This window comes from Electrona antarctica (genome assembly GCF_951216825.1).
Source record: "Electrona antarctica genome assembly, chromosome: 23".
In the NCBI taxonomy this organism is placed as follows: domain Eukaryota; kingdom Metazoa; phylum Chordata; class Actinopteri; order Myctophiformes; family Myctophidae; genus Electrona; species Electrona antarctica.
In genome coordinates, this window is record NC_136804.1 from 7,705,211 (window position 1) to 7,725,836 (window position 20,626).

General features: G+C 43.5%; 1 protein-coding gene across 1 annotated transcript in view; it reads left to right on the top strand.

The window, feature by feature from the left end:
• The first annotated feature begins 393 nt into the window (after positions 1–393).
• The window catches only part of dock4b (dedicator of cytokinesis 4b), a 275,073-nt gene continuing 254,840 nt past the window's right edge, over positions 394–20,626 (top strand). The window contains exon 1 of the mRNA XM_079494185.1: positions 394–534. Within this exon, the coding sequence (XP_079350311.1) occupies positions 498–534 (37 nt within the window). The 5' untranslated portion in view covers positions 394–497. The remainder of the gene's footprint in view (positions 535–20,626) is intronic.

The window sequence follows — 20,626 nt, forward strand, 5'->3', positions numbered from 1 at the left end:
CTAATGAAACTTCCTGAATGGAGCCAAAACTGAATTGCATGGCATTTGGAAAATATATAATAAGTATAGGCCTAAATCATATAAATACAAATATACACTTCTATATATAGAAGTGTATATTTGTACCGTACGTCTCTAAATGTTACGATGAATTGAAATACACGTCTAGGCTATAATATTCCCTCCTCTCATCTCGAGGCAAAGCAAAGCGTCATTATTTATGACGACTGACAGGAGATGTGGTGTTACGTCACAGTCAACTACAAATCCCAGAATGCGTTGCGGCACTGAGTGTCTGTGTGTGTATCTGTGATGTGTATGCGTGTGTGTGTGTGTGTTGCGCTCTGCTACGCACAGCCGAGCAGCGCTTTTCTCCCCCTGTAAAGCTAAACAATGACTACTACTACTACCACCACCACACCACCGCAGATACGGAGGAACGGAATTCAATAGAATGCGTTTCACGGCACCAACGAACCACTTAACCACCGTGAAACATGTGGATACCTACCGAAAACGAGAAATACGGCGTCGGTGAGTTCTATGTGCCCGTTTTTACGCGTTAAAGCTGTGCTCCTCTCCGCGGCGAGTGTGTTTGTATGGATGGGAAATGTACAGTATAGCTGTTCCAAAAGGACAGGAGCGTGCACATCATTGTTATTGAGCGATATTAGGCTATTGTCTGTTAAGGTCACGCAGGTCTAAGGTTTTTGTTATTAATGTATTGTTGTAGCCTATCATGTTTTTTAAAATCAGCACATGGATATGAAGCTTGGATTTAATCTGGTATGATCCCACATTGCATAGGTCTCTCTCTCTCTCTCTCTCTCTCTCTCTCTCTCATTGAACACGTTTTAATTTCTGCACCCTGAATTGCACCCCTATTATAAATATTGTGCGCTCCGTGCGCCCAGCCAGGCTCTTTGGCATTTTGTAGTGGTGTGTGTGTGACTGATAAAGAAAAACAAAACCTCTCACCTTCAGTGATCAGTGTCTGTCAGGGGTAACAACAACAACATGGTCTATGATGCACGTTCTCTGTGCTTTAATTCTTTGAAAGAAAAGATCATCGTAGAAATCATAGGATATATCAGACGAATCAGAGTTGTTATGGAAATAAGACATTGTTTTGTTTTTCTTTCGTTATTTGTGTGAGGATAGCCTATAGTATAGACCTAGTGGTTGTATCTCCCGGGGGTGGTCTGGTGGAGATGAGTGTTCTACCCCGCATTGTTTCCAGTCGTATATGGCTGTAGATGTAAACGGCCAAGTGAGACAAACAATGACAACGACGCGAGCCAAACGCGTGGAATACAGTTCTTTGGTAGAGATTCCTCAGTGCGTTCCTCTCCACCAGCAAAAAATAAACTCATTGAGTTGCGACCACAGAGGGGCGGCTTTAATGTCTCATATAGCCTATTCCCTAGAGATGAGAGTCTCTCTCTCTCTCTCTCTCTCTCTCTCTCTCTCTCTCTCTCAATTGATTGATTGATTGAAGTCTTTATTAACAGATTGGAGAATTACAGTACATTTCAAGCACAACTCGATACAACACTGTTAACTGTGGACGACACACGACACCATAAAGAATTACACTTATTTACAATAGGGTCCACCATGTTCAATTCATCATAACATTTAGAGGGTATACAAATATACACTTTAATAGCCAAAAACAGGAAATCGTCATAGAGGAGGTAAAAAGGGAGGAAAAAAACATACAGTGAGGGGAAAAGGGGGTGGGTGGGGGATTCAGAATTCAATTCAAATTAGCTTTATTGGCATGACAAACCGTATGTTTACATTGCCAAACAAAGCAAGTGTCAAATAAAAATATAAAACTGACATGATGTAGGCTACAAATATCCCATATCTCTCTAGCTGTCTCTCTCTGATGCTCCCTATCCAATCCCTGACACGCTCTGATACCACCCTGCATACTTCTCGTTTCTCTGCTGCTGAGAAAATATCTGTCAGGGTAGTGACGCAAGCGCCTGTAAATATTGTTTACTATCCATAACTGTGGGCCACTACCTCACCACCGTGACCAGAGGGACTGAAACACTCACTGTAAAGTCCTGTGTGTACTACTGTTAATTTATCTCTGAAAGTGTACAAATGAAATCATCAAATGGACCCATAAAGGGTCCCCTTAAGTCCTCCTCACCGAGGACTTTGCTGTGCGCTGAACCAGAATTGAGCCTCTGGCCCCTGTTCTGTGTCACAATTCTTCTGACTTCTGCTCGGCTTCTGGTTTGGCCAATTTATTTCCCCCTGCAATGGCTTGTTTCCCTTCCCCATGTCAAGTTCAGTGCTAAAACCCAACCTCCGATCTGGTTAAATAACTTGTTATTTTAATAATACAAGAGCTTATACTATAGAGACGAGCCTATAAGATACAATTCGGGTGAGGTCCATCGCGTCAAAGTTCACTTTGCAATGCAAAATGATTAAGTCACTTTATCCCTTTTCTCAATGAGAACAATAAGACCCTAAATTGGCTGTGATTTAGAGGGTTGTGACATTCAACCTCATCACCTGACCTGGCAGTACAGAGGAAGCCTGCTTCTTGTGCAATTCAGGCTGCAGGAGACACACACACACACACACACACACACACACACACACACACACACACACACACACACACACACACAAGTAACTGATTTAGGAAGTCATTTTTGGATGGATGGGGCTTTGAGTGTCTGAGTGATAGGTGTATAGCGTCCTTATTCTGGGGCAAACATTTGTTGAAGATATTTGGTGTTGGTGAATATATTTGGTGTGTAGACTGTAGAGGGGGGGGGGGGGGGGAAAGGGCCAAGTATATAGAGCCCCAGTCAACAAGACAAGTTCAAACCCCTCGCTTTGAGAGATTCAACATCTGTCATGACTCGTGATCATACATACATTCTCTGAATCTCAAGGAGTGGCACACTCCTCACTCCTTCCATCGCCTCATGCGTTTGTTTAGTTTTTGTTAAAAATGTCCCCACAATTTAGTCATTTTCCCTCTCACTGCCAACCCACATCATGGCTATCCTGTCGATGGTATACATGTATACCTCTCTGATACACAGAGTCACCAGCCTCTTCTTTTCAGCTGGCAGGGAGGAGTTTCACCATGGGGAACGTAACACGTGCTGAGGAACACTCGAGTCTTCCCCTCCCCGCTGAACAGGGCAACCAGTAGTATAGTTTCTATTGCAGCAATCTGGCAAAAAACAAAACTTATTTTTTTTTTACTATTGCAGTAACAAGAACACAATGTCCTGCTGGGCTTCCCACCTGTGAACACCAGTTAAGTCATCCGTGGTAGCTGCATGTGCATAACTGATTTGGTGTTCAAAAGGTAGACATAATCTAAGCAGTAACCACACACATTTCTCCTCCCAAGCTGGCATTACTGTGATTAATGTCATTATGTGTTTAATGAGTAATTCATGCTATAACTTGCCATGTGTAAGACCAGTGCTCTGTTAATCGCTGTCAAAATAAATAGCAGTCGCAAAGGCATACTTTGCACTTTGGGATTCCTTATCAAAAAATCGCGCAGTAAGTACTGTGGTCATGCTCGTACGACTGTGCGTATGCTCGGAGGTATATGTTGATTGTGACGTACTTAAGATATGTTTCAATGTCGGGTTATAACTGGCTGTCGATGGTGACGTAATTAGGATATGTTTCAGTGTCGGTGAATTAAAGGTAATGTCTGTATGTATACATGTATGTATTATAACCCGGCATTGATACATATCTTAATTACGTCACCATCAACATCAGAATATATACCTCCGAGCATACGCATAAAAAAGCCAGCCGACCACAGCATTCAACTTACAACTTACATACATTACCTGTTACCCAACCAATATTGAAACATATCGTAATTACGTCACCATTGACAGCCAATTATAACCCGACTTTAGTGTTTTACAGGGAGGCTGAGATTTGAATGTTTTACAGAGAGGCTGAGATTTGAAAGTTCCTAGCGGTCGACAGTACAGTTGCAGTTCTAGTTATTATTATTATTTTATTATTTATATTTTATAATCATAATAATATAAATCACACTCAAATATCCTTTAATAAAAATTACCATGGCCTGCTAATAATCTTGAAATGACCATTGGTCCATCAGATGGGGTCAGAGTTCAACATGAACTGTCAATCTCAATTATTCATGGTTCACGGGGAACAGCTGTTGCCCTTCCAGAAATATGCAGAAAAGAAAGAAAGAAGACTCTTGAAATGGTCATTAAAACAGAGCAAAATCTTCTCTTTAGCACCGAGAAAATTGGAGACTATTCACATGTGGTTTATCTTTCTTACTCCTCTGTGTGGGTGTGTGCACATGTTGGGTCTTTTAATGAGTATGCCCATAGCAGTATTGATGTAATACCTAATTATTGATATGACTGTTACCCTCTGTCGGCCATTTTAAATGTGTTCTCGAGGTGCTTTCAAGTGAATATTTTACCCACTGCTATCGCACGGATGTGTACGGGGGCTGGTGAGCTAAAAGGCCTCGGAGTCCCATTGGATTGTGCTGGAGAAACATTTGATCTCTGCCCAAAGACTCCCGAGATGAGACGCAGAGCATCTCGCTGTCTTAACCCATTCAGGCCTGATGTCGAAATTTAAAAAAAAAAAAGTTTTCTAAATCATGACAATTTTCGGAAAGATTTGAGGCACATTTTAACGATTTTTCAAAAATAGCAGACCTACAAGTTCATAGCGCGCCACTCGGTGGCGCGCTATGAGCTTGTAGATCTGCTATTTTTCAATAGCTAAATTATAACAATGTTTAAAACACCAAAAGGGGTTCCCGCCCCAAAATGGGTTAATGGTTAATGTGGTTAAACGCTAACGTGACATGGATGCGTTCCAGGTCTCAATGGATTAATTGGTAGGTGCAGGCGTTTGATGTTTGGTTTGCCTTACACTGACAGAGCAGAGCCAAGGACGAGGCAGGGCTCCCCAGTGCCATTTGATGAAATATGAATATGTTGCCCCGGAGGTGTTAAGGCACCCATTAGCTCCAGCCGCTGGAGTGATTACACAGGCTTTAACCTGATGTTAATTTCTTGATTCCTATAGGCTCCGCTGGTATAGCCGATTTACGATTTGACAGTGCATTGACCACACACATGACCTCAAAGTCCCCAGTTTGATTTAGTCTGGAGACCTGTGGTGCTTGTCTTTAACCTCTCTGTCCTCGGCCTCCCGTGTCTACGCTTTCCAGTTCTAAAATGAGGCAGAAATTCTAATCTTGATATCTTGATATATCCCAAATGGGCTTGTTGGTGGTGGGGAGGTTGGATAGAGGCGGGGGCCAGGGGGACCTCATCTCGGGTCATGCCAAGTGGTGAAATCTCATATCATATTGAAGTAATTTTCTGTAAGATTAAAGCCGAGCTAAAGGGCCCATGGGAGACTTAGAAAAAAGAGAGAGATGAGATTAGCAGAGAGAGAGAGAGAGAGAGAGAGAGAGACATTGAGGGAGGCATGATAGCTGCAGAGATGGAGTGACACAGCAGAAGAAGAAAGAATGACACACCTACACGAGGGAGTCTGTTCGGAGATCCAGAAATAGACACTGTGTAATCTGTAGCGAAAGCCACTCCATGCCCGAGGCCGTTGAACAGGGCCACGGTTTGTCCCTGTGTTTATAGTCAAATAATAGTTTGAAATCATTAAACACCACCAGAGAGAAAGAGAGGGGCCTTTCTCTCTCATTAAGGCCTGATACAGCCAATCAACCATGTCATTGCCTGTCATCACTTCGACACATAATTAAACTGCATTAATGAGCTCGAATTTGGGTGAGCGATGAGCGTGCACTTTGAATTCTCCAAATAAGATGAGTTTGATTTAGCGGCACCTCTCCTCCCCCCCACCACCGCTTCCATTTAACCAATATGGAAAAGAACCTTCAGTGTAATAATCAGTGTATTCGATAATTCGTGGAACAGAACAAATGCCCAATGGAATGTTCCATCTCTCCGCTGCACAGCCTGGAGTGCCGGTTCAGGGCCTGCTCTTTGCTTGGCAGACTGATGTGCTTTTCGCCCCCACCCCCACAGCCCATTCTCTCCTGGGGTTTGGGATAGATGTCGCTAGGGGTTGGGGGTGGGGGTGATCGGCACGGTCGGTTGTAGTGGTACGGGGGGGCTGCTGGCGCGTGTCAGAGACGGGGGATCATTGCCGGGGCGGGACGCGCGCCCCTCCGCAGGGGATTAGCAGGTTGTTTTGGGGCGGGTGGGTGCATGGCTGGTCGTTTTGGGGGTGGGTGTGGGGTATTGTGGCTCATTCCACCATTATACCCCCCCCAGATTCACTGATGCATTAAGCCCCCCTGCCCCCAGGGTAATGTATAGGGGAGGAGAGCATGGGGGGAGGGTGGAGGAAGGAGGAGTCAAGTGGGCGTGTCGATACCAGCTTGCGATTCCTCATGTGCTCATCACGCGCATCTCTTCTTCACCTATGGCAAGCTTGCTCACACGGACATGCATGTAAATAGGCATATTATACACACACTCACGTTCACAAAGGCATATGCAGTACATAGGCATATAATATGAAGATACACATTCACAAAGGCCCCGCTGAGTGCGACTGACTGACTGTGAGCGAAAAGCCCTCTCAACCACATTGCTGTTCCCAGGCACGTTCGTCTTGTTGGGATTGAATAAATCTACACGGACACGTGACATACTGTATGATGACTGGCCTCCTCTGCAGTGAATGATTCAGGCTGACAATAATAGCCACTGTTATGACAAGAAAACAGGCTCTGAGAGCTGATCTTAAGGACCAGAGAAACGGGCTGGCGGCGACAGCACGTTGGTTTGGTCGATTGCATCATGCTCTATTTACCGTGGAACACTAAATGATGGAAGGAAGCCAGGTGAACTCACACACACAGATTCCAGTTTAGGGATATACATTCCCAAAGAAAAAGTACTGACTTAGGTTTTAGTCCTATTTACTCATCTGAAATTGTTTAGTCTTAGTCTAGTTTTAGTAGAGTAAATATCAAAATCTTAGTCTTTTAGTCTTAGTCAACTAAATGAACAAAGATACGCATGCATGCATGCATACATACATGCGTTGAGAAACACAGGCACATTTGTTTTGTAATTGTCTTCGCCAGGCTGGAAGGCAAAAAGACCCATTGACGTATAGGGGGCACCACAAATGCTGCAACCTTAGAGTATATATTAATAGAGACGGCACCGGATTTCTCCTCCCATCCACTTGCATTAAGTTGCTCAAAAGCGCATGAGGCGATTTCACTCCTCCTTCCGGGTAGGAACAGAGTGAATTCTGGGATGGATTGGGCCAAATTGTGAACGCGCTGGCCGTTGACTATCATTGCACGCGTTCACGTATGAAACGGCGTTCACGTGTCATCATGAACGTGCGCAATGATAGTCAACGGACCAGTGCTGGCCCAGCGCTGCAATACCAACTTCGGCCACTATGTCCATTTCGCCTCAGGGTTTCCTCCGGGTGCCGTCTCTATTAATATAATACTCTTAAGGCTGCAACCGGGTTGTTGCTCCCAATGTACAGTACAATCGTCTCATGAGTCATGTGACAATGACCATCAAACAGCCTTTTGATATTCCATACTTAATAGGCTCCAAAGATTTGTGGCAGGAGCCCAGGACTGACACATCCCTGGATAGCCCTAAACGATGACGCTGTGTGGACACACAGTATCACAGTATCCCCAAAATCATACCTGTTGTTTCCAACAACACGTCGTCGCTATGCAGCACATTGTAAACGTATAGATTGGCTATTAGATGGGCTAACATAGTGATTGTGATAGTTTTAATAATAGGTGAGGATTAAGTTGTTAATCAACAGTCTGATTCTCATCAATAGGAAATCCTTTGGGAAGCTATGGACCTTTTTTTTGTATTTTCCTCATTCGAATTAATTTTATTTCCGAGATGAGATATCTATAATTTGGGTGGACTCGACTGCACTGGTGAACCCCATGATGTGACAATCTATTTTCTATAATGGATGTGGAATGTGTTGTGGCCCTGACCCTGTTGTGTGGTGCTGCAGAGCTGTGGTTTCCCCATGGTCGTAATCAATCTATGATCCAGAGAGAGAGAGAGAGAGAGGGGGGGGGGGGGGGGGGGGGGGTTAATGGGATGCGTCCTATTAGGAATTCAGCAGACACAATGATCAGTAGCACCACTGCAGTGGGATAGGCAGGTGGACAGTGTGTGTATGTGTGTGTGTTTTCTATGTGCTAGCGATAATGCAGTAGAGGTAGTTATTAAAGAAAGAAATGTGACTGACATGCCATTTTCATAAACGGAGGCCATTCGCAGGTGACAATGGCTGTGATTGGCGGGTGAAAGACCCTATTCGTGTGTGCAGAGAGACAGTCACTCACTCACTCTGTTGTTGGTATAGCTCAAGGAAAAGAAGAAAATAAAACGGATCCCTTTCGAGCCTCGATCGGTGTTGCCGAAACGAGCAACCAGGTCTACGAAACCAAGCCGAAAAGAAGCCCCCCCCTACCGTACCACACATACACGAAATGTACAAGACGAGTCTTTGTATGGGGGTCCCATATAGGCACAAAGGCCAGATACATAGACCTATTCATTTGATGGTCCTAGACATGAATATTAGCGACTTGACCGAAAAACAAGCACAAAATAATGAGACTTGGCAACACTTCCCCTGACCACTTATGTGCGTATACTAGTTGTAAACTAGGCCCGCACGCATCGATAATATACAGGAAGTGTAGAATTGATTGTGCTTGTGTGTGTGACCCGGTGCGATGTGATGAGACCGAGCCCCCCCCCCGCCCCCGCTATAAACATTAGTACATCAATAGTGTCCTCTGCTCACCCTGTTTATCCAGGTTGATAAAAGCAGACAATGTACTTAATTCATTATTAAAGGCGAGCCAATAAAGGGCAAGGGGCCAGTTATAGTGGCTCTCTCGGATGTGAAGCCAGTGATGTCGTTAATGTATTATTGATGGATAATGAAGTGTGAGGAATGCTATGCTACCTCGGGACACATGGCGAAGGACCTTGATGCATTATTCATGATTGTTTTAGCCACTTGAAAGCAAAATGACACTTTGGGAGAGGTTTGGGTTGTGTAGTTACCTCGTAACTCCGAATATTGGCAAGATACGTCCAATATAGTTACTCGACAAAGTCACTCTTTTAGCACAAAAGCAACGCAGATTCCGCCAATTACAAAGAGTTGGTTTTGATTACTCTGGCTGGTGTTCAATGTTGCCAGATTCCGCTAGAGAAATAAGAAACCAGGTCTAAGAAATCATGCCCAAAAGAAGCGACTAGCCCACATTAAACCTACTGTATAAAGTGTATATGCTTTAGCTATTTGAAAATAGCCATTCAACAAGCTCACAGATTTGCTATTTTCAAATAAATCTTTAGAAAAGGTGACAATTTTGGAATATCTTTTAAACATTTTAACAACACAAATCTGTTATGAGGGTCTCTCGCAAAAAATATGATTAATGAATTGCATTTTTATAATTAATTGCATTTTGATAGCGCTCATAACGCTTTAAAATGGTTCATTCATTCATACATTGGGAGGTGAAGCGGCGAACAGTCGACGCCAGCGTCCTCACTTCCCACATTCACACACCAATGGTGGCAAACTTACACCGACCGACTCATTGGAGGCAATGTAGGGTTCCGTGTCTTGCCCAAGGACACTTCGACATGTGGACAGGAGGAGCCGGGATTCGAACCGCCGACCCAGGGATCATTGGACGACCTGCTCTACCTCCTGAGCCACAGCCGCCCAAAATGATTCAAGATTCAATAACATTTTTTATTTGTCACTGACATGTGCAAGCAGTGAAACACACACACACACACACACACACACACACACACACACACACACACACACACACACACACACACACACACACACAGTGATATGGCTATACGCTAATACTTATGGACTTGTCTTAGTCAGGCACAGTAACTAATCATAATGAGCAGTGTTTCCGTGTGCAGTCAATGCAAAGTGACCAGGTGCAGATGTACAAATACATAATAATCTGCCGGTCCTTGACATGAAAATGTTTGAGAATGACTGATTTAAACAACATTAGACAGCAAGCCCAAATAACCAACCACACTTAAGAAACAAGCCCATTAAAAACGCAACTCACGACTGACTACCAAGCTATAATTACAAGCTAATTTACAGAAAAACAAGGCCAAACTCACTTATAATAAGCTGCTTGCCAAAAGGTAGCAGCGGTGTGGATGCATTTGGTTGTTTTTTTTGGTCGGGTGTCAGAGTGTGACAAGACTTGTGAAGCAGCACAGAGGACTTTTGGTTCCATTCCGGTTCACGGTGTAAATGACCCCCCTTGTGGGTTGTTGACCCCAGCCAGGTCACTTGGTTCAAAAACTTCAATTTAACCGCACATTGGGGTGACTCTGGTTTCTTTAGAACCCCCCAGTAGATTAAAACTAACACTGTGTTGTTGAGCTGTCTGCCAGAAGGCTGTTTGGTACTCAGTGAAGTGTGAAATGTGCGGCTTGACAAAACAACAACAACAACAACAACAACACATCGCAGCGAAGGCCATGACAATATATCCAACATGTGTTTGATATGTTTTGATAAGCATTGTTAATATGAACCCATAAGTGTTATTATTTTCATCACTTCCAATTTCACTCGTTTATCTTGTGTCCTGTAGGAGTGACATTGGTATCCTAACCTGGAAATGTGTTTTCATGTTTACTAAAGAGCTGTAGAGAGGGTTGGACGGACCCCTGTTGCTGAACGAACACCCTATACCAGCGGTCCCCAAACGTTTTTTGGCTGTGCACCCCGTGTTACCTCCTGAAAAATGATAATGTTGCATGTTTAATGTGATTTTAATGTGATTTAATCACAGAATGTCACTGCACTGAGAGACATGCAGCTGCTGCATACTCTCGCAGCTGCTTTATACATCTCCTTTATACATTTACCAGATTTTGGCCTTTGTGTTAAATGACACCATAAAACCGCCATTACCCTTTTCATGTCACGCACCCCCTAGACCACACCACAGTTTGGGAGCCCCTTGCTCTATACATGATACGTGTGGTAGGGTTTGAGTGTCTTGCTCAGGGACACTTTGGCACGTAGATGTGGGCGAGTCGACCCGGGAGGCAAACCGGTACTACCCACTAAGCCAGGGGTTCTCAACCCGTGGGTCGCGACCCCTCGGGGGGTCGCCAAATTATTTTAGGGGGTCCCCAAATTATTTTCGAAAAAAAAGAAAAAAAAATGTTTTTACATTTTATTTTCACGATTTTTCAAAAATAGCAGACCTACAAGCTCGTAGCGCGCCACTCGGTGGCGCGCTATGAGCTTGTAGATCTGCTATTTTTAAATAGCTAAATTATAACAATGCTTAAAACACCAAAAGGGGTTCCTGCCCAAAATGGTTTAAGGTTATTGTAGCAGTCAATTTATATTGGGGGTCGGGAGGGGGCGGGGCAGGGGGCCCGAGACGTTGCCAAAGCATTTGCCAAAAACGTTGAGAACCCCTGCACTAAGCCAAGCCAGGGGTTCTCAATGTGTTTGACTGTGGACCCCCGGAAGTGTGTGTGTGTGTGTGTGTGTGTGTGTGTGTGTGTGTGTGTGTGTGTGTGTGTGTGTGTGTGTGTGTGTGTGTGTGTGTGTGTGTGTGTGTGTGTGTGTGTGTGTGTGTGTGTGTGTGTGTGTGTGTGTGTGTGTGTGTGTGTGTGTGTGTGTGTGTGTGTATTTCAGACGTCAGAAGCTATTTGGTAAGAACAACTGCAGAGTGAAGCGTGTGTGTGTCCTCAATATGAATTTAACTCTGAGAGTGTACAAATTGACCCAAATGTACCCACAAGGAACTGTGCGTGTGTGTCCAAATCTAGCTCCATAAGTGTGTGTGTGTGTGTGTGTCACACAGGGGCCTCAGTGGGGCTCTGAGCAAACAGGAAGTATGATAAAGCGCTACCGATGTCCCTCTGGCTCAGAGTATTGGAGATCAGCCAGCTCTCTGCCATCTCTGCTCCTTGCCTGCCAGCTCCTAGGGAACAGTGGAAGACCCACTCCCAGGTCGACAGGTCCCACGAAAAAGACAAACCACAAGACGGCGTCTAGTAATGGCCTGACGTCCCTGTGCAGCGAGTGTGAGCTATGATTGGCCTATAGCAGTGTCAGCCTCAAAACGGTGTCAAGTTTTGAGCTTGTAGATAAGCCATTTTTGCTATATATTTAAATTTAAATCCCAAATTATTTTTGGCTATTTTTGAATTGGAATCCTCCTGAAAAGTAACATTTCATTTCATTTCAAATGCGTTTAGTTATAGTTATGTTGACTTTAAGAACTAAATTCAAATACATTGGAGATAAAAAAGACATAACATTTTAATACTAGTCATTAAGCTACTAATATAGACTGAAGCAATTAAAAGCAGGTCATGTTTGCATGTTTGGAATTGTAACAGCTGATATCAATAATCTATCAGTATTCTGATATTAACCTGCGGGCCACATTGCGTGAAGTTAGGGGCTGCATGTGGGCCCGCGGGCCGCCAGCTGCCCATGTATGTATTTTGTGGGTACTGTTCTCTTCCGAAGCCATTAATAACGATAGATTAAAACACGGCGTGATTAATAACTTTAAAAGTTATTAATGTGGCTAAATTAAATGTTAACTTTTTCTTTTTCTTCCAGAAAGGACAGTAAGTACATTAAAACCTTGGTGACCTCATTAACTCTTTGAGAGTTTCAAGGATTTCTATATAGTTTTTAGACTTCTCTATGGCAGAATGGCGTTTTTGAATGATTTATTGAAAATTCTCTGTTGTGAATGTGTGACAACGAAAGACCTTCAGAGAAAGCTTGGCTTGTCTGCTTCCAGGAAAAAAATGAACTGAGTTGATAAAATGTTTAGTTTTTGTGTTGGAAGCCATTTAAAAGAGCCTGCATTTACACTGGGTAGTGTTTCTAGGACAACAAAAAAAGTTATGCCCGGTTGAAGTTTTATTTTCTAAATAACTTTTTTTCTGCTGGGCGTACATAGCCATGCAATATCTCATTTTAAAGGGTGAGTTGTCTAGTTCAATTAAAATAAAATAAAAAGTTTCTCACATGTACCACTGTAGATATTTTGCCATCTATAAATAGCATGGTCAGTCATGATCAATCTGACCTATCCAGCTAAAAGTCCCCCTAGCTCTGAAATGGAACATCATATAAACTCAATTCTTTTTTGGGGTAAAATTAGACATTCTAACGCACATTTTGATATATACCATGTTTACATAGTCTTACCAGTACCTTGTCTATTCATGCATGTATCTCAAAAACCTGTTGTGAAGAAACAGTTTTGATAAAAAACACATCCAAGGACATTGTTTTGATATGACTTTGTGCCCATGATATGTATCAAAATATAGACTTGAATGTATACTGTATTATAACAAAAAATTGGGTTCTTACCATCTACCGTTACAGAGTAAATCACAGTTGAAACTCGCTTAGTCAAACCATAAACCTCAGAATAGTGAACAAAATAGCCATGACAGGTCTAACTCATTGTAAAGCGTCTTTTATTTTTTATGACTACTAACATAATACAATTATAATAAATATTACAGAAAATAAATAGGCCTACATACAAAACAGTTGTCCCCAAACTCCCCAGTGTCCCCAAACCACTGCATTCCAGTTGTTCTTGACGGTGTGTGTGTGTGTAGGCTAAATTTAAAAAAAACAACAACTGAAATGAATGAATGCATCCGGTTCAGTGTCGGAGAACTCCATCGCAGTCTTGACTCTTCGTCTTCATCATCATCATCATCATCATCCTCCTCCTCCTCCTCATCTGATGCCAGTTCTAAATATATAAAAATAAACATTTAGCTGTAGTCAGCCCGGCCAATAGCCAGTGGGGGGGACGGGGGACGTAGGCTATCTGACATCATCGTCATCATCACACGGAGACACACTAAACAATGTACAATCATGATTGTATACAATATACAATGAATGCGATTATCATGCAAGCTCAGACGTCAATGAAACGTCATACAGATCTTATATAATACGCTACTGTTAGCTTCACTCCCCGTCCCCCCTCCGATCCTTGTAGAAGGGCATTTTCTACAATAAGATTACCTCAAAACATTCCGGGTTGATCGTCTTCTTCAATGGTTTCCCGGTATAGCTCATCGGACGACGATGGGGAGACAATGAAAAAAGGAGGGAGGGAGCAGCGAGTCTCGCTGTAAGCACTGGACCAGGGCTACTCCGCCTGGAGAAGGCGACTGGGACGCGTATGGATCAATACTACTACCACAAAACTCGCTCAAATAAATAGTACTGCTTTCAACTTTTTCTGCTAGAAAATCGCTCGGGCGAGACGGCAAAACAGGCAAAACAATAAACTATGAAGACTCCCTCTGCCCCCACTGTTTACAGGGGGTGGGACCAGCTTCCAATGGCAACACGTACACGTGACACGGGTTATCTGGGTAATGTAGTTGGAATATAAGCTCAGGAATTTAAACAGCGCTTCGGAGCATATTAATATGTTTAGATTAATCAAAAACTAGAAAGACGCCAATTGGCGTCATTGATCATTTACGGAATTCTGATGAAGACGCCAATTGGCGTCTTTCACCTTCTAAGGGTTAAGTACACCCACAATGATAACAGCTTGGGATCATACTTTAGATAAATTGAACGATGAAGTTCGAGTAATGACCGTTTCAGTTTTTTCTTCTTTTTGTGGGTGTGGGATGGGTGGGTGGGTAGCAGTGTATAAATGTATAATGACAGGGTTTTTTTTTTTTTTTTTATATCTGTCTAATTACTAAGCCTGTCCCCAAACATTTGGGGTTCGAACCTTCGCTCGTTAGGGTTGGCACTCAAATCTTAATGGGCTTGAACCATTTGTTGTTTTTTTTTAAATATTTTCTCCCCCTTTTTGAGTGGTGTAAACCACTCCTACAACTGGCTTTGTTAGTCTGTCTGTCTGTCTGTCTGTCTGTGCAAAAAAAATGAGCATGGTTGATGCTGATTGGTTGATGCTGATTTCATTACGTCAGACATTACGTCAGAACACAGCTGATCAGGCTATATAATACCTTACACCACTCAGTTCACACGGGTGTGATTTTTTTTAACTCAAATAGTTCGAAAGTTTGCTCGAAAATTCCTGCTGAAGTTCGAGTCCTAAAAACAGGGCTAGGGTACAGCCTTACTAATTACCTTCCTGTGAACCCCCACCCACCCCCCGTTTTGCCCTCCTTTTAAATGAGTTAGACTCACCAGGCAGTACCACCCGTTGTCATTGCTCCAATCAAGGACTAATTAAGACTTGGGCGATCAAATGAAAAGTTCCCTGGAATTAGTCTGGTTCTTCTGGACCAGAACTGAGGACCAGAACTTTAATTTAAACATCCTCTTTTCATTAAAGGCGAGACCACAGGGAGATGCAGGGAGTAATAGCTCGGGAAAACCTGCTAATCTTCACCATAATGACCGTGAAATCTAGTGTTCTTCCTTTTGACCCGCCTCATTTAAAGGAGCATTCAGTGATTTGGGTGATTTGGAAAACCACCCAGTCCGCCCCGGTAACAAAATGTGCACATGCACGCTCTACAGTGGGGGGAAGTGCAACAGGCCAACAGCATGTGCATCAAGGCCCGCCCCCACTCGATCATGATTGGAGGAAGGCCCCTCTCATCCTGATTGGATGAAGGTTTTGCCACCCGCCACCAAAACTGAAACTAGGGTTTTCTTTACCCCAGGGGCTCACTGGGGACAGGGAGGAACTCCTTATAAGGTCAGCACACTCTATAGTAGGGAGGATTATCCAGAAAAAAAGAAAAAATAAGTGATATTTGAATTAAGTCAAATCACTGAATATACCTTTTAATGTGTTTTTTTTAGTATGTCTTTGTCTTGCCTAGTGGGACACAGTGTTTTCATGTTTTGTTGGGTTTCCGTGCCATCGCAAGGACCCCCATCTTGCACTGCCCTCGTCTGCTCTGTTGTGTGTCTGTGGGGTTTATGTTTTAGGAGAAGCTGGTGTTTGTTTGTTGCAAACGGCTGTGCAGAGGAGAGTGTTTTGTGTTGGGATAGAGACACTAGGGTGTTCATCGGTGATTGCTAGGTGCATGTGGTTTATGGTCTGTGATTATGTCTGGCTTCATGGTTGCTGTTTTCTCAAAAGAGACTGTTAGGTGATTGTTCTCTCGTTTCTTTTCTGTGGTCTGCGAGGCTGCGACTCTTTGTTTTTCCTATTATCTCTGCAGGGCTTTTCAAATAAAATGTTGCCATGTCTCGGATGCCCACATTGACTCAGTCCCCATTTCAAATGATTCTGTCCTAGGGGCATTGATATGAACGTTTTGTACTATAAAAAGTACCCACTACCCAGATCCCATTTGAATACCATTTTTTTTTACTTAATTTTTATTGATTAAAAGACATGGACAACTAAAAAAAGACGATACAAAAAACAAAAAACAAAAGCAAGGCTGCATTTTTCATATTACAGGATACATTCATTGAAATCCTCATACATTATCGCTAGGCTGAAAGAAGAGATCCCACTTTTCCCATTTTTTATAGAACTTATCCTCTTGTAGTCCAAGTATGAATCTGATCTCAGGTCAAAATGGGTTAATATGTATCTTGTATTAGAAACTCTTCAGGGAAGACGATCATGTCTTAATATCTGTCTTAATATTGCATTGGTGATAGTGTCACCATGAACAAACTGTATGCCGTAGCCTACTGTACATAAGCCACCGCATAACTTGTCCTTTATCATGATTCATGTCTCTACTCGAGTAAAAGCCAGTCGAAGGCCTACCACAACCCAAAGGTAGTCTCTGTGATTTAACTGCAGCAGCCAGCCATTGATCAATTGACATCGCCCAATGGCATGTCTGTCTTTCTCTGACATACTGTATAGAGCTGTCTTGTCTTATGCTGGGCCTCAGCATTGCTGTCCCACTGTCTCTATTACTCTTCCTATCATTAGATCACACAGCGTGGATCATCTGCTGCCTGGATGTTTCCGGGCACGAGTTCTGACCTTGCTAGCTGCTACCTGGCTCATTACCTGATAGGGGGGGGGGGGGGGGGGTGTGTGTGTGTGTGTGTGTGTGTGTGTGTGTGTGTGTGGAGAGTGTGTAAGTACACAATATTGTGTGTGTTCCTATAGCGCAGGAACACACACACACACACGTGTGTGTGTGTGCACGGTGTGCTTGGTTTTGTGTAACCGTGGTAAGTGTGCGTGTGTCGAGTTTATGTCTAGATGTCTGCAGTTTGTGTGGATTGAAGCTTTGACCTTATGCATACCGCATTGGTGTGGATGTACTTGTCTGTGTGTGTGTGTGTGTGTGTGTGACAGTGTGTGCATGTGTGTGTGTGTGTGTCTGTGCGCTCAGTGTTGTCTTGTTGCTGTCCAGATGACGGCGGGGCTCTCCTCTCAGTGTCAGCCCTGCGGTGTGAGGTGCTAGCCAGGTGATGGCTCATCGCCCGTACTCCTCGCCTCTCCTCTCTGTCAACTTCGCTTCGCTTCTCTGCCTGCCCCGCTCAGCAGAAGAGCCCAGTTTAGTGTCGGCTTGACTTTGAAAGCTTGTGTGACTTTTTTCCACTGATGCACTCTCTCTCGCCCGTCCGTCCGTCCGTCCGTCCGTCCGCTCGCTTCCACAATCGCTCGCTCGACCTCGTCACATCTGCTTTTCCCCAGCCAGTTGAAAACGCCAAAGTGTTCATTCCGACTGCAATTGATCTTATTACACGAGGCTGCCCGCCTGATTGAAATTGCTTTATTCTGCAACAGGATGAGGTTACGGCGGCCATACCAATGTGGAGACTACTTTCCTTTATGCCCCCACGTAAGACTATTTGCACGTAGCCTATATAATCTAGACGGTGGGCTTGACATTAACGTTTTGAGGCACTTGCAAATTCGGACAGTATACATTTCAGTACAAAGCACATTTCCCATTCACTTGTCCGGGCACAAAAGTCACTTGACCGGAGCACGAGCACACACAAAAACATTTTAAATCAACTATCTGTAAGTTGGTTTTGGTGAATACATGTTTGAATATGAGATGAATGAGTTGAAAAATAGCAGATCTACAAGCTCATAGCGCGGCACCGAGTGCCGTGCTATGATCTTGTCGATCTGCTATTTTTAAACATCGTTAAAATGTGCCTCAAATCTTTGAATATATATTCTTTCAGAGCGAACGTTTTTAAGTCAAATCTTTTCTTCTGGGGGGGGGGGGGTGTCCCTGGAATATTTTCAGCTGTCGGTCGGCGGCCAATTACATATCATTTTCGGTGTCCTTGACATGAAATATTGAGCACCACTGATACAGAAACAGAGGTATTTCAGAAAACTGTCAGGATTTAGAAGACATTTTTTTAATTTCGACGTCGGGCCTAGATGGGTTAATGTCGAGCCCTGATTTCCATGTCCGATATCTGTTTACTGCTCTAGTGCTGCACCTTATATACGTCTGCACCTTACGGCTGCATCTCCGTACATGTACACATCTGAATCTGCTGCTATTTTTAACCTCATGTACGCACCTGGCCACCTGCCACTATATACTGCATGCCAGGGATTTTCAACTGGTGTTGACCCAGGGACCTCCATCCTGACTCAGATCAACCTGGGGACCACCACTGTTGTGTCGGGTGGGTCCATCATAGACCTACTGTACCTGACACAATATGGTGGTGGGCGTTCATGCACCATTCCATGGGTTAAGATTAGTATTTCTAATCTGTTAATCACACTATCACAGTTTTTTCCGTGGACTAATCGACTTTAGAACTTTTCACTGCCTGGTGTCATCCTCTTCTGTGCGCCCACGCCTCAACTGAGCCCTCACTCACCACCCTTATAGTAAGAGAAATCTATGAAAATCTGGGAACTAAATCGTTACCAAGAAATTTCTTCACCAATGTGTTTCTAAAGGTGTCTAATAACATGTACTAAAAGTTTGAAATTCAACTCCCGTGGGAAATTGAGTTATTAGCATAATATGTGACCATACCCATAACATCCTATATAAGGCAAAGTCCAAATTTCATAATTCTTTAAGTAGCATGTGACATATGAAACTAGGGGGTTTTCATGATTCTGAATCCATTCCAAGCCTTAGTTTTGCACAAAAAACACTCCTTGGGAGGAAAACGACCTCACAAACGTGATGAGGTCAGCACATTTGGTCAAGTGGATATGGCCTAATTTAGCCCTTGGTAACGATTTAGTTCCCAGATTTAGTTCCCAGATTGGTCAAATACCTGATAAAATGCCCTTACTATTAGTTACTTGAGAGAGACTATGGGAGACTCTTGGGGCCTCATGGAGGGCCAACTAAATTCACAACACTCCCCTTAACCTGTATGAAAAACAACAAGACAATATGACAACAACAACAATAAGCAAGACTTTCACAAAGACAAATACTGTAGACGCAAGAATCAAATCAAATCAATATGAGACAAGACAAAAATTAAGGAAAATAAATAATAGTAACCACCCACTTCTATACACCTGTAAACCTGCGATGTGACAATTCGAGTGGCTGCAAGTGAACAGGTGAGCCTCATGACTTTGCCTGAAATGTGACCAAACTACAACCATGGTTAAAGAAGGTGTGTAGCCTGAATATGTGAGTAGTCCTGTTTGCCAACAGCCTTGAATCTGTATGTTCATCATTCAAGGATGACGAACATGTCTTTGTGAAAGCGTTTTATTCATTTGGTCAAAACCACCTTTGTCTTTTTAAAATATTTCAAAAGAATGTCCATGTCAGTCAGGGAGATTCTTGCAAACGTGTTACATCAGGTTGACTATAGACCCCTGACCGTGACTTGCTCTACTTTCATTCACCTCCATCACTAAGAGAACCCCATCCTCCCAACCCCCCTTTCTATTCAACCCCCTAACTGGCCTACTGGGACTTCTTTTCTTTTGTTGTCTCCACCAGGCCGAAGGCATGGGGAGAGAGTATGTTTTGCACTCCGTCCGTGTGTGTGTCCGTCCGTCCGTGTGTGTGTCCTTCCGTCCGTCTGTGTACAGCTAATCTCCGGCACCGTTAACCCGGCCGATGCCAAACTTTGCACACACACTCCCTGGATGCCAACGATGAACCTCTGCCCCACATTTTCCAGAACGGCCAGTTATAGCGCCACCATGAGGCAGCTTTTCACATTTTTGACCTACAACTGCACCGATCTGCGTGAAACGTTGCATGCACACTCCCTAGAGGCCAAGGACAAACCTTTGACCTGCATTTTCCGCATCTGCCTTTTATAGCGCCACCAGGAGGCCGACTTTTGTAAAACACATTTTTTGATATTACTCCTCCAGATTCTGTCCAAAAATCTCACAAATCGTTACACAGTATCTCTATGGTCATGTGCTCAAGTTGGATCTGTCCGATATTTCATATTCCATCCTAATTGGCTATAATTGGCTTTCACAGTTTGCAAGATTGCCCCGTTTTGAACAATAGCCTCAAATCATGAACGCAGCATGCAATTTACGTGAAATCTTTCA